We start from the raw sequence: 14154 nt of genomic DNA on the forward strand, positions 1-14154 counted from the left end.
CCACATTTTTCCTACAACTTCCATTCCAAATGCAGTCTGTGGCTCCGTTCCGTGCCAGACCACACCCTCCCGCCCAAAGGGACAGAAGAATTTAAGAAGAAGAAAGAGAAGCAGGAGAAACAAAAAGAAACATTAAGGTGAGAGAAACAGAAGAGAAAGAGAGAGACAGAAACAGAAGAGGAGAAACAGTAACAGAAAGACATCACCAAGTTATAGTCCAGCAATTTTATTTTAAATTCACAAGCTTTCGGAGACTTCCTCCTTCCTCAGGTAAATGTTTCAGGAGCTCCTTGAAGCCTACGCATTTATACATATAGAACAATACATGGTGTTTACAGACTGCCCCTGCAACTGCCCGTTGCCAAGGCAATCACCGTGTTCAGACAGAGAGGTGTCACCTGCAGAACCCCCGAATACACATTCAACAAAAAAACAAACAGGGAAAAAAAACAGAGAAAAAAAACAGAGAGAGGCAGAAACATCCGGAAGGCAGAGAGAGCCAGCAAATGACCCATTATATTAAAAACAGATAACATTTGTTCGCTGGTGGGGTAACGTGTAGCGTGACATGAACCCAAGATCCCGGTTGAGGCCGTCCTCATGGGTGCGGAACTTGGCTATCAATTTCTGCTCGACGATTTTGCGTTGTCGTGTGTCTCGAAGGCCGCCTTGGAGTACGCTTACCCGAAGGTCGGTGGATGAATGTCCATGACTGCTGAAGTGTTCCCCGACTGGGAGGGAACCCTCCTGTTTGGCGATTGTTGCGCGGTGTCCGTTCATCCGTTGTCGCAGCGTCTGCATGGTCTCGCCAATGTACCATGCTCTGGGGCATCCTTTCTTGCAACGTATGAGGTAGACAACGTTGGCCGAGTCACAGGAGTATGAACCATGCACCTGGTGGGTGGTGTCCTCTCGTGTGATGGTGGTATCTGTGTCGATGATCTGGCATGTCTTGCAGAGGTTACCGTGGCAGGGTTGTGTGGCGTCGTGGACGCTGTTCTCTTGAAAGCTAGGTAATTTGCTGCGAACGATGGTCTGTTTGAGGTTGGGTGGCTGTTTAAAGGCGAGTAGTGGAGGTGTGGGGATGGCCATAGCGAGGTGTTTGTCCTCATTGATGACATGTTGAAGGCTGCGGAGAACATGGCGTAGTTTCTCCGCTCCGGGGAAGTACTGGACGACAAAGGGTACTCTGTTGGTTGCGTCCCGTGTTAGTCTCCTGAGGAGGTCTATGCGATTTTTTGCTGTGGCCCGTTGGAACTGTCGATCGATGAGTCGAGCGTCATATCCCGTCCGTCCTAGTAAGAACGGGATATGACGCTCGACTCATCGATCGACAGTTCCGACGGGCCACAGCAAAAAATCGCATAGACCTCCTCAGGAGACTAACACGGGACGCAACCAACAGAGTACCCTTTGTCGTCCAGTACTTCCCCGGAGCGGAGAAACTACGCCATGTTCTCCGCAGCCTTCAACATGTCATCAATGAGGACAAACACCTCGCTATGGCCATCCCCACACCTCCACTACTCGCCTTTAAACAGCCACCCAACCTCAAACAGACCATCGTTCGCAGCAAATTACCTAGCTTTCAAGAGAACAGCGTCCACGACGCCACACAACCCTGCCACGGTAACCTCTGCAAGACATGCCAGATCATCGACACAGATACCACCATCACACGAGAGGACACCACCCACCAGGTGCATGGTTCATACTCCTGTGACTCGGCCAACGTTGTCTACCTCATACGTTGCAAGAAAGGATGCCCCAGAGCATGGTACATTGGCGAGACCATGCAGACGCTGCGACAACGGATGAACGGACACCGCGCAACAATCGCCAAACAGGAGGGTTCCCTCCCAGTCGGGGAACACTTCAGCAGTCATGGACATTCATCCACCGACCTTCGGGTAAGCGTACTCCAAGGCGGCCTTCGAGACACACGACAACGCAAAATCGTCGAGCAGAAATTGATAGCCAAGTTCCGCACCCATGAGGACGGCCTCAACCGGGATCTTGGGTTCATGTCACGCTACACGTTACCCCACCAGCGAACAAATGTTATCTGTTTTTAATATAATGGGTCATTTGCTGGCTCTCTCTGCCTTCCGGATGTTTCTGCCTCTCTCTGTTTTTTTTCTCTGTTTTTTTTCCCTGTTTGTTTTTTTGTTGAATGTGTATTCGGGGGTTCTGCAGGTGACACCTCTCTGTCTGAACACGGTGATTGCCTTGGCAACAGGCAGTTGCAGGGGCAGTCTGTAAACAACATGTATTGTTCTATATGTATAAATGCGTAGGCTTCAAGGAGCTCCTGAAACATTTACCTGAGGAAGGAGGAAGTCTCCGAAAGCTTGTGAATTTAAAATAAAATTGCTGGACTATAACTTGGTGTTGTAAAATTGTTTACAATTGTCAACCCCAGTCCATCACCGGCATCTCCACATCAGAAAGACATCAGGAAGACATCAGAGTGACCTCTCTGACTCACTGTGTGCAATGCCATGGGAGATTGACTAGTTTCAAGTTAAATTCAAAAATATTAAATAGTTTAAAATACTAAATAAAGTCTAGAAATGTAATGGCTAAAATAAAACGGCTATATCTTTCCAAATTTTGTTAGACTTGCATTAAAGACTGTTAATGGTAGTAGTCACCTTGACAGCAAGATCTTGTTGAGTCGGGTTAGATTTCCCTGAGCACTGTCCCCATTGAATCTTCCAAAGTTAGGCTCATGTAAATTTTTTGTGACACACTGTGGGGCAGTATTTCCACTGCTGCCAGGTCACCCGTCTTGGGTGAGGTGGGGGAGAATCGCTGCAGCTCCAACCATAGAGTAGCATGGCCACAATCCCTGGGACACAGAAAAATAGTGATTTTCAAAAAACTTTAAAAGCATCACTTTGCCTAGTGCGATTGATCGTTCTGCAAGACAGCCATTTAAGTTATAAAGCCCCCCCCCCAACCCCTTAGCAATGCTGGATGCCACAAACACAGCGGCATTTCCAACACCCAATGTCACTAAGATGTTAATATTAGGATATACGTCCGAATGTGTATTCTTCCTATCATTAGTCTATTACTTGAATGTGTCCGCCCAAAGATGGGCTTCTGTATTCAATGATCGCCATCATGTTCAATGAAAAATCCTGGAAATGGTGGAGGACATCAGGGAACCTGTAGAACAGCTCCCTGTCACATTTCATGCACCTAATTGCCTCAGATTCACCCAAAATCAAGGAGACACGGAACAGAAAGAACATCTAATGTTTCATTATCAGTTTTTTTACTGCACGTAAACTATCGATTTAGTTTTTCTATCATAAATTTTGAGGGGTGGTACTTCAAGAATAAATCTCAAAGGAAAATCATCATTTTAGAACACTAATTTTTAAATTCTTAGCTAGAAATTGAACAAAGAAGCTTTACCACAATACTGAGCCTTACTGAACTATGCCATGGGCTGCCACATGATCACCTCAACTTAGAAAGACAGAAGAATATATGTTGAATTAGACTGAGGCTCAGCCTAATAAACCAACTAACAAATTTACTTAACATTAAACAGGTAATTGAATAGTATACAGTAATTTAAAAAATTACTGTTCTTCTCAAAACAACAAAGACACTTCTTCTGTGCAACCCCATAACTTAAAATTGATTTTTGAAATACAGTCACTTACTTCTTATGAGCTTAAATGCTACCATGGAGCCTCTGAATAGCTTTGTATCCCTGATGGTTTCAAATTGACTGGTGAGTTACGTAGAATTACATAGAATTTACAGCACAGAAACAGGCCATTCGGCCCAGCTGGTCTATGCCAGTGTTTATACTCCATACGAGCCTCCTCCCACCCGACTTCATCCATCTCTATCAACATATCCCTCTATTCCTTTCTCCCTCATGTGATTATCTAGCTTCCTCTTAAATGCATCTATGCTATTCACCTCAACTACTCCTTGTGGTAGTGAGTTGAACATTCTAACCGCTCTCTGGGTAAAAAAGTTTCTCCTGAGTTCCTTATTGGATTTATTAGTGACTATATTATATTTATGGCCCGTAGTTTTGGTCTCTCCCCACAAGTGGAAACATCTTCTCCACGTCTACACAGGCTAAATAGATCTGGTCAGCAAGGTCAGGGCCACAGCTGAGCAGGAGTCTCGGTCATCTTGCTGTGCTCCTAGTCTCATAGGAACAGGAAGCCATTTAGCCCCTCAAGCCTGTTCCACCCATTCATTTAGATCATGGCTCATCTGTCTCTCAACTCCATTTACCTGCCTTGGTTCTGTAACCCTTAATACTCTTGCCTAACAAAGGGTTATGCTCTCTTCTTCTGGGCACCCTCACGAGAGGAAATAGTTTCTCTCTATCTACCCTATCAAATCCCGTTCTCCCACAGGGACTGTGCAGCACTCAAATCCAGAATCTAGTAAACCCCATACCCCTTTGACAGTAATGCACCTAAAGTTACTGAACCATGTCGGAGCCTCGGTGTAGGTGTCTGCACATGCCATGCAACCTATAACATGCTGTATATATTGTAATAGGAACAGAAGTCAGTCAGTCAGTTGAGCGCAGGCAGCTAAATATAAGTCCATAATCATAAGCTTTTGGCCACAATGATCTTCAGTGATTACAGAGAATCGTTAGTCCTCTCCCTCTCACAGACCCAACCCAAGTTTTCAACCCAAATACAGCTGTCAATCAAATCCACAAGCTCAAAATGTCCCCCAGGATGGCAATCACAAAATGTTTATCCTGACCATTTTCATCTGTGATTGCTGGAAATTAAAGATTTCTTCAACCAGCTTTTAGGGACACCATCTGACAGATTGACACCAATGATTCTGCATTCAACAGACATTAGCATTATTAAACCCCCTTTTTTCAATAGGAATAAGCCATGCATGCATATTAATATATTTGGCATACCAGAATGTTACATACATTCCAGCAGTTTGCAGTTGTCAGCAAATTTTAACCCGGTGTTTACCATGACCTAAAAAGGAGCAATAAAATAATGTGTCATTGACATAAAATGCTTATTTTTTGACGTTTGAAGGATTGTCTGCATTTTTGATCTCCACATCTAATGATGCCTATTTAGGCTCTAGCGAGTGTGCAGAGGAGAGAACAAAAATAATGCCTAAAGTTAGATTTCTGTAGCTGGAGTTATTAACTTTGGACAAAGGCTCAGACGGATATGATTGAGATTTATTAATTTATGAAAGCATTGCACGTTGTAGATTTGGATAAGATATTTCAAATGGATAATGATAGAAAGACCAGAGGGCATGCCTATAAAATATATAGGCTAAAAGTTAGGTTCAATGCCAGGAAGTATTTATTTTTTTCAGAGGGTTGTAATCATCTGGAACAAGTTACCACAGTGTATATATAGTAAGTATGAGTAACATACAGTCCTCTGGGAAAGAATTTGACAAGTTACTGAAAGGTTAAAATTTGGAAATATCAAGGTGTGTGGGTTAAATTTTCCTAGTGATGTGTCATGGGCAACAATAGTTTCCTGGAGCTTGTCTGATTGTCCTGAAATTGGCCCTATTGGGCCAAAATTTGCTGTCAAAATAATGGTGAGGCTAATGGCAGTGTCGTTATTTATGTACAAATGGTACAGCAATTTCAGACGAGGGGCAGATGAGCAGTTAAACGCGGATATCCAAAAGTTGCTGCTCGAGTTGTGCTGCTCCACCGTTAGCTTTGTGAAAACGGCACCTCGCTGTCTGCCTCACCATTGAAATGCATTGAGTGACGTGAAGTTGCTGTGCTTACACAGTAGATACGAACTAAACTCGCCACAGAAAGTTAAGTCTTGTCATTTCAAGTGTAAGTACTCTTTTAACGATGTGATAAGTATTAATTACTGCCAGTCAACCTCTCTGGCACCGAAAATTAACTATTACAAGTGTGAAATCTCATTTCTTCAGGTATTGATTGTTGGAGATTTTAAAAATTTTAAATTTTTTTTTTTACTTTTCCTTTCTGCCTCTTTTTTCTCTCTTTCTTTCCCTCTTTATTTCTCTTTCTGTACCTGATTTGATATTGAATTCACCCACTCTAATTTACATTTCCTTCTCAGTCCATGCGCTGTTTATTTCTCAATCCTTCAATCCAATTGGTTAAGGAGATACACAGTTGCTTGCCCTGTTTTCCTCGCTGCCCCATTATCAGCTCGAACTTTCAGCAACTTGCCATGCAAAAAAATTAAAAACTAAACGTGCAAGACCAAGTCTAACTATTGGCAGATGCCATTAGATGCCTTGCTAGAACAAAATCTGGCCCATGATTATCTTTTTCTTTGGTTTCTGCCCTCCCCAGCAGTTACCATTACTAGTGATTGCAGAGGCAAAGGCATGAAGATGTAGTGGATAGTGTCTTTTCTCCACCTCCTTTCATGTGCATCCATGTTCGAGATCTTTCTCCTTCAGCAAAAAAGTGCAGAAATCTCAACCACCCAGATCCAGTCAAAATGACTTCACAGAATGAGATCTCACCAGGTAGGCCCCAATAACAAAATATCTTCTCCAAAAGGATTATTATTCTCTGAGTGACAGTAACGTGTTTATCATGTTGCACTATTACTGCTTGCCTCTCTTGGAGAGTACTTGAAGTTAGACCTGGAACTTGATTGTGCACTTCTACTTCTTCATTACCAGTGTTGGCAGTCAACCTTTGCATCAATGGAATCATTATATATTTAACAAATGCATACAACATCATAAAAATCCTCGGACAGAAGTAATCAAATACTCAGTGGAACATGATTTCTGCGCTACTATGACCAAGGAAATGGGGAAAGTGTCTAGCCAGGGCTCAATAGTGGAGGTAGATAGATATTCTAGAGTTTATATATTTAATTTCCTGGGATAAGTTTCTACATAAATACTCTCCAACCCCCAAGTAAGTGGGGTGGAGTTGTGGAAGGGTAGATTTTAAGTAGTCTGTGGAAGTAACAGGCTTAATGGGCTAAATGGCTTTTGTTCATAGCATACTTGTGGTGTCTCACCCTTGTATTGTTTATACTTTGAATGGCTTTATGTACAACCTGATTAGTTTCAATGTAATGTTTAATTTATAAATCTTAGTAAATGCAATGCTTATTCAAACAAACAATCCAGGATTTAGTTAATTTTTTAAATGAAAGTAACTGAAGCTTCAATATATGGGTATAATCCTGAATAGTTTTTTTCCAGCCTATTTCAAAAGATGTCATCCTTTTAAGTGTTATGTTCAATATATTATTTCAAACTACAATAGTGGTAAATTCCCAGGTTATGTACATCGTGTGCTCCTGATTTTTACAAAAATTGTATTGGAGACCCACCTTATTTTCAATCCATACAGAAAGAAATAAAGTGGTGTTGCATCATGAACGTTTATAATGTAATAAAGCCATCACCAACATGAGGTTTTAATATGGCAAGTTTACTAGGGTGCGATCATTTTCAAAAGGTCCTTTATTTTTTGTTCTTGCAGATATTGAGCTAGAGGATGTCTTTGGACTGAATGGACAAATAGAACATAAATTAACTTTCCTCAGGAAAAATGTGCCAAAGGATGTCAAGCTTGTACTGATTGGCCATTCTATTGGTTGTCATATGATACTAGAAATGATGAAGCGTGAACCAGAACTACAGGTATGTGTTCTGATTGGACGATGGTGATGGAGATCATTTTTATACCGTACTTAGAGACCAATGTTATGTTCTGATGCTAATACTTGCAAGTTATATCAGTCAGGATTTGAGTGGTATAAACTTACGCATCACCTGGCCTGTTGTGTGCTTCTAATGTACCATGACTTTGTCATTTTTTATTATTAAATTTGGATTTATTTATCATTATTACAATGTTTCGATAGAGCCTTTATAAATGTTGTGCTAAAGGCACTGGATTATCCATGTGCGGAACTGATGGTGCAGCACATGCAGGGGTTGGAATTTCTGACCAAGAAAAATTTACAGCTCAGATGTTTAATCAGCGTTATATTAATCATTCTACACACCAAACATATGGCATAAATTGAATCAAAACAGATCTAATTGTTATTTTCCCCAAGTCAGCCCTTACCACACAAAATACCCCAGTAGAGGCAGCGAGCAGGCAATCTATTCCATGGCCTCTACTGATGTCAACAACAACAAAACTTGTAGTAGACCACTTTGCAGATCAAAGAATGACATGAAGGTATCAGAATATAATTCACTACAGAAGAATGCAAGAAGAGCTGGCTTTCTGTTCAACTTAAATAAAATGTAGTATTTTTATTTTTTTTGTTGTTCCCATTACAATCCCCATAGTTTAAACCTTTTCGCCTTGAGCCTCAGAGTTTTATTGAGGCGGAACTTGCTCAGAGCGGCATGGCAACATTCACAGCAGCTCCTGCTAATTAAATGTACGAATTTACTCACTGCGGGCTCCCTGGCGTAGACTCATGTGATTTGGAAGTTTTCAAAAAATGCGCAACATCAACCCAGCCTCTGAACAGCATGGGTTGATTCACATGGGAAATGTCTGTGAGAATGGAAGACAGGCCACAAAATCTGTCAGGAAGAGAAGTCACACCCACAAGCAGGCAAGCAAAGTTCATTCATTTAAAGTTAAAATCTGCATTGTAAATAAAAAAATAATTATTAAAAAACCAAAGAAGTAATTTAATTAAATTGAAGAGACAGAAGTGAAAAGTAAAAAAAAAATTTTAAAATTTTTAACTTTTTAATTTTTAAAAAATTTTTTAATGACCAAAAAAATTACAATAAGGAATAATATGAGACTCCACATTTTTTAAACTTAATTTTTAGTTGTTTGGCAGTCTATAAGAGTCATTGCGCTTTTAAAAAGTAATGTAGACCTGGTATTTTTCAGCGTACCTTTTGGTGGCGTGAGTAGTTACGTTCCAGTTGGGCAGATGAGCAAACTTACAATCTTTCAGTGATTTCAATGATTATGGTGTGCGATTCCCCTTTAATTCGCAGCTGTCAAATCGCCGACGAACCAATAGGAGCAAATTCACAATTTCCGGGTTTTAATACGCATGTGCAAATGCGTAAACTTGCTCCTTTGATTCACTGTCGGAGACACAGGATGCCGTTGAGGTACCTCGTTGTTTGGTGAGCAATTTTGGGCCAATATTTTCTTATCCCTTCCAAACCTATTTTTGTCCAAGGCATGCTGACCATACCCTTTTGCATTGTTATCCATTGTTGCTCAATGCTCTATTCCAATGCTCTAAAATTTGACAGAACTGCCACACAGCCTCCTGTCTACATCATCTCCCAATAAGATACAATCTGGAAGCTTTTCCCCACTTCACCAATTTCTCCAATTTCTCCAATTGTGCACATTGTAAAAAGTTAAAGTATTGGACCATAATACCTGAAGACAAAGTAGCCAATTTGGACCAAAGTGACATCTATTGTTATCTATTTAGGAGACAGCCTAGAAGTTAGCCTACTCATCCTCTCCATATCAAAAACATTAGCACTCCAGGTAAGTTAGAACTAACAAAACAAAGGCCATGGAATCAACAATGGTTACTAAATTAGACCTTAAGAGCAGTGGCTGAGAATACTTGCATCATCTCACTCAACTGGGGAAAGCACATTGGGTCTCTTGTACTGGGAAATTAAACAGTTCTATTCTTGCTTTTCATACCCAAAAGAATGAGGTTTGAAATTCAGAGCTCACAGACCTGACTTATAAAATATGCAGCTCAAGTGGTAAAACTGTTTCGCCTAATGCAAGCAGTAAATCTAAGAAACTGGCTACTGACCATACTTATTAAACACAAGTTGTTTTGCACAGACACAGGAGCAATACTTGTCGAATCCCATTACGCATCTTCATCAATGAACCAGTGTAGAGGTGTCCAAATTGCACTCTTTGAGCCACGTGCAATCTTTGAGCTTTGGCAATCAGATCCTCAAAGCTCAGGCAATGCAGTTGTATTTGCACTTGTATTACATTTCTAGTTGGTTAGTTTGAATTTTGTGGGCCTGGAGGTTTGGAAAGACTGTTTTTCGCATTTTTGTCTCATTGGTTGATACATCCGAAATTAGAATACCCAGATCTGTTAGAACTTAAGTTACATGCAAATTAATTGGAATATGAATTTAATCTTTATATGTGGTCCTTGATGCTGCATGATATGCACTTAAGTGCTTCAAGAAGCCAACCTAAAAAGGATGGGGAAAATAACTTGTAAAAGGGGTGGGGGAATTTGAATAGGCATGCTGATTGTATCTGACCATGTATTCATAAACACTATTGTCAGCACTAATCTATCACCTTGGTAAGTTAAAAACTGGAACCTAGAAATTGCATTGTTTTGGAGGGTGGAAATCTGCTGTAGTGGGAGCAGAAGGACGGAAAATTGGAATGGAACCAGTTTCTGTCAAATTTCAATCCTTTTTGGCTCTGAAAAAGAAATACAATGGGGGATGGTGCATCCTTCATCCCCATCCCCCCCATCCTGATGGTACTTTGGGGGATGGCAGGACTAGTGGGAATCCGGGCTCCTCTGAAAATCCTGCCAGTTACGCCTTCTGTGCGACCCAGCAGTAAGTATGCCTGCAGGACCATATGTGGACCCTACAATGCTGTATTCAAATGGTAATTGATCCAGGAGATATTGATTGCCATCTGGATATCAGGTCCACCTGAGGGAGTAGCAGGGAAGCAAATTTTAGCATTTGAAATCTTTAGCCAGTCTGGCCTGTGCCACCCTCCCCTAATGCATGGGCAAAAGTCCCTCCCTACCGCACTTCCAGCAGCGTAGCAAGGCTCCTTGAAATTTCCAAAGTAGTATGGGATTAACTTTCTTCTATGATGGGTGCATTCAAAATGATCAATGAACTTTTGTTTCTGTGGCTGCGAAAACTGATTGTCAGGGGCTGAACTTGAGCAAGATAATTCTGCTTAAAGTTTCATAAAATTACTTAAGCATTTTATAGTTTGCAGCTCTGCAACTTCCAGTGGCTGAAAATAAGAATACATCAAAAAGCAAGAAAACACAAACTAAAGTAATGCAGTGGTTTGTCTATTGCTAACTTCCAATATAAAAGAAGACGACTTGAGTAAATGAAACACATTCTAGGGTAGAGTTTCCACTTTGGGTGCGATCGGGAAATTCCACCCAAAATGCGCTCGAAATTGCGCTGGTTAGGTTACAGTTCAAGTTTCCGATTAAAATCATTTGCATAATTACAAACATAAAATCTTCCATGAACTAGCGTAATCGGGCAGCGTAATAGAATGTAATTGTTTCTTTTTTTCTTTCCATTAAAAAGTACTCCTTGATGTATTTAAGAGTAGTAACCTGGTGCAGTTTTATTAATACAGCTGAAAATGGGTTTATCACCAAAAATAAGCATTTTTAATCAGAGTGTCAAGTTCTTCACCTGTGAGTAACCTGATTTAAAATCACTGTAAATGACTTTTAAAAAAAACTATACAGAACCATTTAATGGTTTCATTGGCATACACTAGTCAGTTTCTGAGTAAGTTAAATATTTTTTGATATGAAAAACCTTTTAAAACGTGTCTACTTAGACGAGATTCTAACCACCTCCCCTTGATATTCAACGGCATTACCATCGCCGAATCCCCCACCATCAACATCCTGGGGGTCACCATTGACCAGAAACTTAACTGGACCAGCCATATAAATACTGTGGCTACAAGAGCAGGTCAGAGGCTGGGTATTCTGCGGCGAGTGATTCACCTCCTGACTCCCCAAAGCCTTTCCGCCATTTACAAGGCTCAAGTCAGGAGTGTGATGGAATACTCTCCCCTTGCCTGGATGAGTGCAGCTCCAACAACACTCAAGAAGCTCGACACCATCCAGGACAAAGCATCCCGCTTGATTGGCACCCCATCCACCACCCTAAACATTCACTCCATTCGCCACCAGCGCACCGTGGCTGCAGTGTGTACCATCCACAGGATGCACTGCAGCAACTCACCAAGGCTTCTTCGACAGCACCTCCCAAACCCGCGACCTCTACCACCTAGAAAGACAAGAGGAACAACACGACCTCCACGTTCCCCTCCAAGTCACGTACCATCCCGACTTGGAAATATATCGCCGTTCCTTCATCGTCGCTGGGTCAAAATCCTGGAACTCCCTTCCTAACAACACTGTGGGAGAACCTTCACCACACGGACTGCAGCGGTTTAAGAAGGCGGCCCACCACCACCTTCTCAAGGGCAATTAGGGATGGGCAATAATGCTGGCCTTGCCAGCGACACCCACATCCCATGAACGAATAAAAAAAAACTAGTGCCTGTGCGCCTAAGAAAATGAGCGCAATTTGAAGCGCCTTCCCGAACCAGCTGAATTGGTGGAATCTCGCAACTTGAACCTGGGGGAGTGGCCAGTTGTGCGGGACCAGATCTGGGCGAATTGAATCTTAAGCCAGCGTAAAAGATCGCAGAAAACATGAGCATAGTGATTTTGGCCGTAACTCACTTACATTTAAAATTCCCTGATCTTTTGTGCTCTTTAGGCCAATTCCGCCCGGATTGCGCTGATATTCCCAGCATAAACGAAGGAAACTCTACACTTATATATTTTCCTGTATGCTCAAAGTCTCACCTCTTGGACCCATCTTAACAATGGAAGTGAGCACCCTGATATTTTTTGTGTTTTATTTTTGACAAATACTGTCCCTGCAATATTGTATATTCAGTTTTAACACTCATAAGAGAAAAGGGGCGAATAGTCCAAAAGGCTAAATAGATGGAATTACTGTTTTCCTTATTTCTTTCAACTTCCTTATTTCTCACAAAATGTGTTTTCTTTTAAATCACTCCTAAATTTTTACAATTTGCCTTGAAACATGTTTATAGTCAGACAACAGAAAATGTAAGTAGAATTATCACGAGAGGAAGGGTTTGTGTTGTGTCATGCCAAAATGGTAGTATAAAAGCAAACCCTATCATGCATTAGCTCATTTGTTAATCTTTATGATTTGCACACAATGAAAAACATATAGAAAACTCTTTGGCAAAGTATCAAAACAATGGTATCCGAGTCAATCCTGGAACAAAGCCTTTCAGTGAACATTTCAAATTGGAAACATACTTCTATTTTAAAGAGACAGTATCCCTTTTGTTGATGTATATAGTGGCTAAACTTCTCTGCTGTATCAAATATTGAAACTCAAACCTCACAATTATTATGTTGCACTTTATATTTAAACCATAACTGTTAACATGAGCTGTCATCATTGCAGTAATGTACAAATGATTCGGTGATGTTCAGATTTATTTGAAACCAACTCGATATGAATTTATGTTGAACTCCATTGTAAGTTGCAAATCGTATTGTGTGGATTTATTTTCAAGTTTGAAATACAACATCCTGTCAGTTAGCCAACAAAAACACTGTAAGTCCATTTGAATACAAACTACTGATCACACTTCTTTTTCCTGTAGCAGAACAGCTCAACTGTTTCTATGGATATTTCTTTGAAAGATTTCAGTGGGATGAAAATCGGGTGGGTTCTATAATGGGCAGGCAATCTGCTCCGCCAGATTATCGTCCATGCACTGAAGATGAAAATTTATCCCTGTGACTTTAATCCTGGTGCATAAGTGCAGTAGGGCACAATTGCACATTACTTTGCATTCATTAGTTGTATTAGCTCCATTGTTATAAAATGTTTCTATATTTTGCTGTTGCTGGGGTTCTTGCACATCTAGATGTGGTAACAGAACGCTTGGAAGGCATTAACGGGATTAGACAAAGTCAGCATGGGTTTATGAAAGGGAAATCATTCTTAACAAATCACTGGAGTTTTTTGAGGATGTAACACGTAGAATAGATAGGGGAGAACCAGTGGATGTGGTGTATTTGGATTTTCAGAAGGCTTTTGATAAGGTCCCACACAAGAGGTTAGTATGCAAAATTAAAGCACATGGGATTGAGGGGAATATACTGGCATGGATTGAGAATTGGTTGACAGACAGGAAACAGAGAGTAGGAATAATCGGGTCATTTTTCTGGGTGTCAGGCAGTGTCTAGTGGGGGTACCGCAGGGATCAGTGCTTGGGCCCCAGCTATTCACAATAGATATCAATGATTTGGATGAGGGAACTAAATGTAACATTTCCAAGTTTGCAGACGACACAAAGCT

General features: G+C 41.0%; 1 protein-coding gene across 3 annotated transcripts in view; it reads left to right on the forward strand.

The window, feature by feature from the left end:
• Positions 1-14154, forward strand: part of ldah (lipid droplet associated hydrolase) — a 306360-nt gene that overhangs the window by 200075 nt on the left and 92131 nt on the right. For all 3 annotated transcript variants that reach the window (XR_010962896.1, XM_067984345.1, XM_067984344.1), the window contains exon 4: positions 7493-7653. Coding sequence is in view for 2 of the 3 variants with exons in the window: in XM_067984345.1 (XP_067840446.1) it covers positions 7493-7653 (161 nt within the window). In the remaining variant the exon portion in view is untranslated. The remainder of the gene's footprint in view (positions 1-7492; positions 7654-14154) is intronic.

Source organism: Heptranchias perlo, chromosome 5 (assembly GCF_035084215.1).
Source record: "Heptranchias perlo isolate sHepPer1 chromosome 5, sHepPer1.hap1, whole genome shotgun sequence".
Taxonomy (NCBI): domain Eukaryota; kingdom Metazoa; phylum Chordata; class Chondrichthyes; order Hexanchiformes; family Hexanchidae; genus Heptranchias; species Heptranchias perlo.